A 10,223-nucleotide genomic window follows, 5' to 3' on the forward strand; every position below is an offset into this window, starting at 1 on the left:
CCCACTTTTGGTTCGGCAGCCCTATTCCATGCCCCCTGTCCATCCATGCCTGTATTTTCATCAAATTATTCTCTGTTTGGAGGTAATATGAGCACAGATACACACACACACACACACACACACACACAGGAGTGCACACTCGCTTGCGTAATGAACACATACACAAACACACTCACAGGTTGTCGCTCTCGTAATAAGCCTATAAACACACTCACACACACCTGTTTGGCATCTTCCCTTTCCTGTCACTGTTAGGTTTCATTATTGGGATTCCTGCCTGTCATTCACCCGACGGCATTTCAAAACCAGGAAGTTCCACAAAACCAGACACTCACAGGCTTGCACACACACACACACAATCCGTTTATTTTGTTAAGACAAGGCATCCCAGCTCCAGGCCTTGATGTGGGATGAAAAGTATCTTTGTTATATGGATATCACAGCTCTCAGCTCCCTCTTCTCTCATTGTCATTATTTTCAACATGGCCCTCCCCTGATCTACCGAGGATTGTGGGCCCTCTCTCTCTGGGGAATTTCATCTGTCAGGCACCACCTTGGCGGCCGTGCGGGGGTTAGTTTTCCCATCATACCTTGTGCTGGAGTGTCTGCCTTCCTTCCCACTCTTTGGAGGTGGAGGCAAGATGAGGGCAGGCGAGCGCCGTTGTGCCCCCGCGCCGTCGGGCAATTATCCTCTAGCGTAATGAGGAGCAGCTCTCGCCCCGTCGCTCTGACTGACACCTCTCTCCTTCATGTTGTCAACACAACAGATGGCTCATGATTGCGTGGGTGGCCATATTGAGTTGAGGATGTAATTTGTGGAGCTGAGAGCTGCGTCATTTCTCGACGCATGGCTGCCTTGCTCGCTCTGTCACCTCGTTATCTCTGAATAGGGTGTTTCTCACTCAAACTTCCCCTCCTCTTATGTTTGTCTTCCACCTTATTGAAAAACTATACATTCAGTGGTAGTACTAATGGTAATCCGTGACCAATTACCAGAAACATGGACGAGTGGCCATTTTTTGTCAGCTCATGTCAAGTCCAAGAGAGTGTCACATTCTTTGCACACGCAGGAAAAGATTTGGGTTAAGATTGTCAAAGAGTAGAAAGGACACAGTCCATAAAGACACACATTAAAAATTCAAGATGTAGGCCTTCCATAACTGTCAATGATTTCATTGATTGTATTGAAACCATGGATTTTAAGAAAGCATACAATTCCTGCTAGCCTGGTATGAGGATTTTTCTGCGTGTCTTTAAATCACACTGTATTACTGCCACTATATTACCACCCATGTAGATATGCTTGGAGAAGTATATACAAAGAGGAGGATACTCACAGTGTTCTTTACGGTCCTCAGGACTAGACGAGGCCTCTCTGTTCGACAGCAGCCCAGACACCGTAAACAACTTCCTCCCAGAATCCTCGGCGGCCTTGAGTGATCCCGGTGAGCCAGAGAGGAAACACCCTCCTCCAAAATCATACTCCTTCCCCTCAGAATCTGTGTAGCAGCCCTTGAGTCTCTTAGCAGGGGTGAAGGCTGACTGATAACCCCTGGTCTCCCTCTCTTCCTTCTCTTCAGGCGGGGAGGAGAAGGGTCGGAAGACCCCTACCCCAATGTGGTTGAGCATCCCCAGGGAAGGGCAGTCCAGGTTGTTGGGGTGAAACTGGAACTGGGGATGGAGGTGGAGCAGGGAGGCAGGGAAGTCTCTGGCAGGGAAGGAGCCGTGGCCGGAGATAGGCCCCTGACGGTTGTACATGGAGGCAAATGTGTAGGAGCCGGAGGGGAAGGGGAGGTCCTTCTCAAAGATTGGGGCCCTGAAGGACCTCGGGGCCTGGCAGGGGACGGAGGCCTGGCAGGGGACGGAGGCATCACAGCCTGTCTTGGCTGTGGATGCCAGCACCATCAGGGTTGGGGACGCCAGGGGACCGGGCAGGTAGGAGGAGCTGTCCATCTTGAAGGTGGGCCAGTGGAGGTCCATCCAATCAACTCCTCGCTGTCCCTAAAGCGAGAGGGGACTGGTCAATAGGGGATGGGCTTAGTAATGGCGTGGTTTGGAGACAGATGAGATTGATGCTGAATGACTTCACTGTGAGTCCACCCTCAGAGTGTTAAGCCAGTAACCGAAATGTCACTGGTTCAGACGAAAATCTGTCGATGGGGCCTTGAGCAAGGCACTTAATAATTGCTCTGCTAAATGTACAGTAAATGTAAGACATCTTGATAAAATATTATTGTCAGAAATGAGGGTGATATAAGAAAGAGATATGGGGGATGAAAGAGAACTGTGACACAATTAACTAATGCAAAAGTTAAATAATAGCTTAACCAAAAATAAGACATTTTCATAAGGAATGTGCAATCTGGACAGAAAATTATGTTAAGAATGGTAACACACTTTCATAGTCTAAGTAACTAAATTGGGAAAGGAAAAGCTGCGCTGATTTGTATTAGTAACTGAGAATGTGCTGTTAAATTAAATTGAAAGTTACATTTAAAAAAAACATACAAACATACAATAGAAAATAAAGTAAAACGCATATATTTCCATGTACTTGACATTTCGTTTTATCAAATAGATATTTGGGTGAATATAATTTTTGTGGTCTGCATAAAACGTTAAAATAATCCCAATATGGGCGTCTAATTCTAAAATGTAAATGTACAGATCTTGAAGAGGATTATAAAACGAATCGTTTCTGTTTCCTCAATGTTAAAGTTTCTGAAATTAACCTATTTATAGGCTACAAATGATCAATTAAAAATGATGTTCCTTTACAGGTTTGGTTATGAAAGAGATCGTTTTGCTATTGATCATCTACACTTAGTGAACTATGATAGATATATTAGATTTTTTTTTACATATGAATGTGCAAATTAAAAACTTCTGTTCAACAAAAAACAATCACATGAAAGAGGTCGCATGTCTACTGCGTTCTCTCGCCCCAAGTGACTTTTTTAAACACTACTCAGTCTAGCAAAATCTACTATTGTGTACCTTAGCAGCGCTTCCCTTCCTCGTTGTTTTACTACTCGGTACTCACTCTAATGTGAGAGCGTAATAACATCCCTTAGACTCCCTGCAATATATTTTTTTCCAGTTTTGTTTATTTGATGTATTATATAGGTCTATTTAGACTTAACACGCCAGGCCTATATATTAGAAACATTTCAAGCCATCCCATGTGTTTGATATATCCCAGAGATGACACACCTTACGCAACTGGTCAACTAATCATCAAGGCCTTGATTAGGTGAATCTGGCGAGATAGTTCAGGGCAACAACAAAATTGTGAAACGTCTCGGGGTCCACAAATGAGCGGTTTAAGAACAACGTAAGAAGTTGGACAACGGAATTCCCAACAAACATCTTGAAAAGTAGGCTATTCAAATGTAAAACAAACCCTAATTTGCGAGTAAAAAATAATAAAAAGCGTAGCAGTCTTCAAGTGCAAATACCTGATAAAATATTTATCCAGATAATTATAAAAAAAATATATATATTAATAGGATATTGCATATAGGGCTAGACGTAGGCTACTTACCGAGTTAAAGCGTAGTAATGGACCTTTGTTAACTGCACAGTTAAGTTAAGATGTCAGAGATCGTTGGCACCTTAAAAAAAACACGCGCTTGCGATTCTTTCCAAGTATAGTGCGGTATTTGTCACGTGGACGGACCAATGATAATTGTAACAGAGGAGGTGGTGAATTTGTGAGGTTAAAGCGACGCTGGTTCAGGCTGTTGTGGCTACTGCTGCTGCTGCTCAGATGCTTGTTCACGCTTCGAGTGATGATCCCCTCTCTTAGCTCTCTTAGCCTACCTTTCCCCTCCGAGTCACTCTCCCCGAAGAGGGTCTGTGAGCTACATTTAGAGCGTTCAATCTGTTATCCTCAGTGCTAGCCTCTATCCTGAACAACAACAACAAACATTATACTAAAATGTCATTAAGCCATATCCAGCTGCTTTAAAAAATAATGTACCTCTGGCAAAGGCACAAATAAGTAACATACATTGCCATTTAAATTCTGATAACATGCTTTAGTCCTGATTGTAAACTTGGGGTCTTTTTATACCCAAAACACAGATGTTCTGGCATAGATATTGTCTCACTTCAACTCAACATTGAGATTTTACATTTGGCATTGTTTCTTTCCATAAAATAAACGGCACTTTTTGTAATGGCAGTGTAATGAACTACTAGGCTACCGAAGTTTAAAGGTAACAGTATAGGCTGGGGACTGAGGAAAGGGGATAACCTTGAAAAGGACCAACACTGGACAGTACAAGGCCCAGGCTTAATAACATGCCTAATGGGGTCAGTCTCACATGTGACGGAAAGCTTTATAAAATGTGAAGTGCTTGGGACTGAGTTGTCTTCCATTCCTCTGTTCAGTAGAGAATTGCTTAGGTTGATGGCCATGTCCTGTGCTTTCGATTTAGGGAAAAGATGCTGTTGCTGAGTTAGAATGCAAATTATCATTTAATGCTGAAATTGTGTCTATTGGGTGATTGATCTTCTTGACTCGGAGGGATTCAGATTTTTAACACTGTTTGATGGCATAACACGAGAAAATCACAAATCGCTCTTAATGTGTTTTTATCAGAATTTGTATAGTATAAAGACTTTTTGGGAATAATGTTATTGAAATAATTATGTCTTCCTCTGAGCCATTCCAGAGGTTCCGTTGGGCTAATCTAATGTGACACGTAATTTCCATGTCTCCAACGGTACTGTTTGCTTCCCCTCAGGTCTCAGTCTGTAATTGTAACGGTTTTCGTCCTCCTCTTCTGAGGAGGACTAGGAAGGATTGGACCAACACGCAGCGTGGTCGTCATATTTTTAATCAAAACTGAACACTACACAAACTGAACACGAACCAGTTCTGTGTAGAAGACACAGAAAACAATCACCCACAACCAAAATGGGGAAACAGGCTACCTAAGTATGATGCTCAATCAGAGACAACGATCGACACCTGCCTCTGATTGAGAACGATACCAGGCCAAACACAGAAATACAACATAGAAAAAAGAACATAGACTATCCACCCCAACTCACGCCCTGACCAACCTAACACAAAGACATAAAAAAGGAACTAAGGTCAGAACGTGACAGTAATGAACATCAATTTGAGTGTCAGCAAGTGTGGAGAGACCTCTGAGATTGGGAATACGATGGTATTTGGGAGTAAGGTTTGGGAGTATTTGGGAATGTCACAACGAAGGCAAATACAGGGGAAATTACTTTTGATGTGCAAGTGTGAAAACGAGATAAAGTGAATAGGTGCAATTTTGGAACGGTAGTGTCACGCCCTGGCCATAGAGAGGCTTTTTATTCTCTATTTTGGTTAGGCCAGGGTGTGACTAGGGTGGGCATTCTACGTCCTTTTTTCTATGTTTTGTATTTCTATGTTTTGGCCTGTTATGGTTCTCAATCAGGGACAGCTGTCTATCGTTGTCTCTGATTGAGAACCATACTTAGGTACCCTTTTCCCCCACCTGTTTTGTGGGAAGTTAACTTTGTAGTTGTTCAGGGCACATAGCGTCACGGTTGTTTTTTGGGGTCTTCGTTTTGTCGGCGTCATTTCTAAATAAAGTTAAAATGTACGCTTACCATGCTGCACCTTGGTCCAGTCCTTCAGCCAGCTGTGACGGGTAACTCCAATGTCTACTCTGACATTACTTCCCACTGGGCACAGATGTCAATTCAACATCTATTCCACTTTCGTTCAATGTAATTTATTTGAAAAAATCTGGAAACAACGTTTATTCAACCGGTGTGTGTGTGCCCTGTGGGTTGGTATGTGCCAGTGCAGCTAATAATGTGCCACGTTGCCATATGCTGGCATTAAAGCTGGACTCAATCGTGGTGGAACTGCCACATCTGTTTGCGATATTGCAACAACAAATAAATTAGTTCAAACAACAACAAAAAATTCCCCTTGGAAATCCTGGCACAATTTCACATGCAATAGACCAGCAGAGTATATATTATGATTTTTTTTTTTTTTACCATGAAGCTGGATGCTCCTTGCCTCCATTTCATAGACAAAACAATAAGTGTGCTGGGGTGAACAGTTGCACTGTTTCCCTTAATGCAGATTCCACTTTTAAACTGTCCCCAAAATTAATAGAGAAAGAGAAATTCAATGCCCATTGTAGCCTATGTCTACTATCATAATGTGGAACTCTTCAGTCACCCCCTCCACAGCCCACCACCCCAACCCTCCACAGCCCTCCACCCCAACACTCCACAGCCCACCACCCCAACCCTCCACAGCCCACCACCCCAACCCTCCACAGCCCTCCACCCCAACCCTCCACAGCCCACCACCCCAACCCTCCACAGCCCACCCCAGTTTGTGTGGGGAAATAGGAAGTCAGACAGCAGATGCAGAAATGTAACAGGAATATAAACAGGAGACATGAGACTGACTGGCTAGCTCTGTCTCACCTCCAGACTTATGTGACAGGCCTTGGTGTGGGGTCTGACATAGGATGGTCATTATTTCAGTAAGTGAATTGCGCTAGCTGGCTTGTGACATTGTTTAAGGGTTAGATTCAGTGAACACACACCACTGGAGTAACAGGCTGTATATAAACAGGCATTCCAGCATCAGCTCATCTTGTCGACCTCTATAAGTCTTGCAAAAATATTTACAAGCACCTCCAAATTCCAGTTTGTCCCTTGGCTGGAATCCCCTGGTTAGTGAACATCCAGACAGACACACAGCAGACACAGTCCTGTTAGCAGCTAGCTTATATCCCTCCCTCCTATGATCCCCTTCCACAGGGACGAACTGGGAGCAGAAATCGGCCCAGCTATTTCTAACACACCAGCCCATTTGTTTTCCTCAAGGTCCCCATTATTTGACCAAAAAAAGGATAATTCTGCATACAAACTCATTTACACAATGGGATTGATGGACCAGCCCACCTGGCATTTGCCTGAGTTTCCCCATGGCCAGTCTGTTTCTGCCCTTCTATCCTTCACAGAGAATTGGTGGCTCTAGGTAGTGGTGGTGGTGATGTTTGCCTTGCGTGTCCTGCAGGCCCACTCAAGTGTTAATGATGTCCCTGTCTTTGCCTGGTTATGGCACAGTAGCACCGGGCCCTGCGCTGCATTGGCCGGGGGTCTATTGTACTGACTGGCGGCCAGAATAAATTGCCACCCCGAGCCACAGTATCTCAGTCAGCAGCATCTAATTACCGGGCTGCCTGGGCAGCTGATGATGATGTGATGTGATGTTGATTGGACGTATTCCTTGGTGGCAGTACACGAGTCATCTGGATGTCTTTTTGTTGGCCACACACACATTCCTAAATGACTGAATCATCTTAATTAGTTGGAACACATACTTGTGTTTTCTCCAATACGTTCACGCCTACATTTTGAATAATGGCTCTTATAGTTTACATGATGTGGTATATATTCCCAGCAACTACTACAGTATAAACCCGATAGTCATAGAAATGAACATGAGCCATTAAGGTAAACTCAGCTTATAGAGTAACAACATAGAGTGTAACAATATACACTAACAACAGACAGTGCCCCAATAAGATTTTGTCATGTTCTCACAGTTTTTTGTAAATCATTCTCTCATTTTGTTCATTCTAATTTCATTTGAACCAGATTAATACATTCATCTCTCTCATTAGGCGAATTAAATGGGTGTTCGATATGAGGTCTTTACTTCTCTATTACGATGCCAGATATTATTATTAACCCTATAAGTTAATCATGTAAGTCTTTTAACTTTCTCACTTCCTAATTGGAGAGATTTTTATTATTTATTTATTTATTTCAATCCCAGCCCACGTCCCCGCAGGAGGCCTTTTGGTAGGCTGTCATTGTAAAATAAGAATTTGTTCTTAACTGACTTACCAAGTTAAATAAAGGTTAAATGCATTTTATTTTTAAGTACACCAGAGTGTAATTACTGAGAGCTAGTCAGTATGGCTACGTCCCAAATGGCTCTCTATTTTCCATATAGTACATCCATTTTGACCAGAGACATATCAAAAGTAGTTCATTATATAGAGAATAGGGAGCCATTTGGAAGACATCCTATGTTCCTTCCCTCATTCATCCTCAGGGCCAATAGTAAACCGTGTTACAGCAATCATCTCCACACACTCCCTAGAGGAAATTAAGGCTGATGTAAATTTCACCAGGAGCACAGAAGTTCCATAGCAATACAAATATTCAGCACAACACCTCTTGCCTTGAATGTGAATCTAGTGTGACTATATTTAGCGTTGCCTCAGAGTTTACTGATAGTAAAAAAGGCTAACTTTAATATCGAAACAAAGATGGAGAAATAGTGGTCATGTTTGGACAGAGAGAACCAGAGACTGGCAGTGGACCACAGGGAGTCCAAACGCACACTAGCCAGAGCTCAATATGTTAGAGACAGATGGGTAGTGGGTAGTTGTACGACTGAGTCCTACAGTACTCAGTATATTAACATAGAGACAGTCAACTAGTACTGCCATGGAAAGAGAGGCTAGCCACTATATTAACATAGAGAGAAGCAGGGCTGAGAGAGAGAGAGAGAGAGAGAGAGAGAGAGAGAGAGAGAGAGAGAGAGAGAGAGAGAGAGAGAGAGAGAGAGAGAGAGAGAGAGAGAGAGAGAGAGAGAGAGAGAGAGAGAGAGAGAGAGAGAGAGAGAGAGGCAGGGCTGAGAGAGAGAGAGAGAGAGAGGCCATCGACCAGATATCTACAAGATGGAGTGGAAGGGAATGTGTGAGAGTTGAGCTGTCTGCGTCTCAACTGTGTGTATGTGTGTGTGTGTACAACCAAGTGTGTGTACCAACAAATGTGCGTGTGTGTGACAGCTCCCAAAGCAGCCAGCGAGCGTGAATGTGAGGAGTTGCAGGGAGGTGCTTAATGGTCCCAATCATTGATCGCTTCCTCCCAGGACCACTATTTTGCGTCTACCCCCACACACTCACACGAAGGGTTAACCCCTGTCGCACCCTGCAGCGTGCTCTGTTTTTACATCCACAGAACTCTCATTCTCTACCATTGGTCCAATACATGCAACCCAACCTCTAAATGAAAATGTGCCCTGGAAACATTTTCATCTGGACATTGTGTTGTACATCTGATAGTAACCTACTTTGGAAATGGCAAACTTGGACATATAGCGGTGAGAAGGGATTTTAGGTACAATGGAAATAAAATAAAGACTAAATCTGAATCTAATATCTGTATAAAAAATAGTACATTATCTCAGGAGGGAAACTGTGATGTTTAACGGATAGGAGAAGAAATATGATCTCTGAGAGATAATGTTGTCCATTAATTCCGTATCCGCCAGTCTTTTGCTCTCAATGTTGGGCAGTCAAGTGGCTAACAGTGAGGAGCAGTGACAGGCTATCTCTTCACATCCCCCTAATCCACCAACACACCCCCCTGCCAAACCCCTGTCCCCCTTGCAGCCAGAGGCTGACACTAATGTGACACCCTCAGGATAATTAGAAACAAACGCACTGCTGACTGAAACAGTTCTCATCTCACAGTGGGCTGTTTCTAGTCATTAGTCTGCACCCACAGAGAGGACCACAGTGAGGACCACAGAGAGTACCACAGAGAGTACCACAGATAGGACAGAAACACAGAAAAGACCTCAGAGAGAACAGGACCTCAGAGAGAACAGGACCACAGAGAGAACAGGACCTCAGAGGGGACCTCAGAGAGAACAGGACCTCAGAGAGAACAGGACCTCAGAGAGGACCACAGAGAGGAAGGGGAGGGAGGGGGGCAAATTACCCTAACATTATCTTTACTGATGGGGGAGGGGGAAGGACCCTACCATTATCTTTACTGACCGAGGGACAGGAAGAACCCTTCCATTAACTTTACTGATGGGGGAGAAGGACCCTACCATTATCTTTACTGATGGGGGGAGGGGGGAAGAACCCTACCATTATCTTTACTGATGGGGGAGGGGGGAAGGACCCTACCATTATCTTTACTGACCACAGTGAGTACAATGTTTTGGTTTTTACCCTAACACTACACAGTTGATTCAAATTATCAAAGCCTGATGAGGGCACAATCTCTGAGTAAATGGCGCCTGCCATAAAGGTGATTATTTTTCAAAATGCAAGATAGGCTACAGAAGTAAACAATATTTTACACCTGCATTTGGAGCTGAAAGTCATTCATGTTAGCAGCCAATATCAACTAGGGATATATCGTGTTACTTCTCT

General features: G+C 43.6%; 1 protein-coding gene across 1 annotated transcript in view; it reads right to left on the reverse strand.

Moving 5' to 3' along the window:
• The window catches only part of LOC139415075 (E3 ubiquitin-protein ligase RNF220-like), a 40,776-nt gene extending 38,796 nt beyond the window's left edge, over nucleotides 1-1,980 (reverse strand). Inside the window, exon 1 of the mRNA XM_071162855.1 lies at nucleotides 1,338-1,980. Coding sequence (XP_071018956.1) covers nucleotides 1,338-1,980 — 643 coding nt within the window. The remainder of the gene's footprint in view (nucleotides 1-1,337) is intronic.
• Nucleotides 1,981-10,223: the final 8,243 nt, after the last annotated feature.

The sequence above is a fragment of the Oncorhynchus clarkii genome, chromosome 1 (genome assembly GCF_045791955.1).
Source record: "Oncorhynchus clarkii lewisi isolate Uvic-CL-2024 chromosome 1, UVic_Ocla_1.0, whole genome shotgun sequence".
Classification (NCBI taxonomy): domain Eukaryota; kingdom Metazoa; phylum Chordata; class Actinopteri; order Salmoniformes; family Salmonidae; genus Oncorhynchus; species Oncorhynchus clarkii.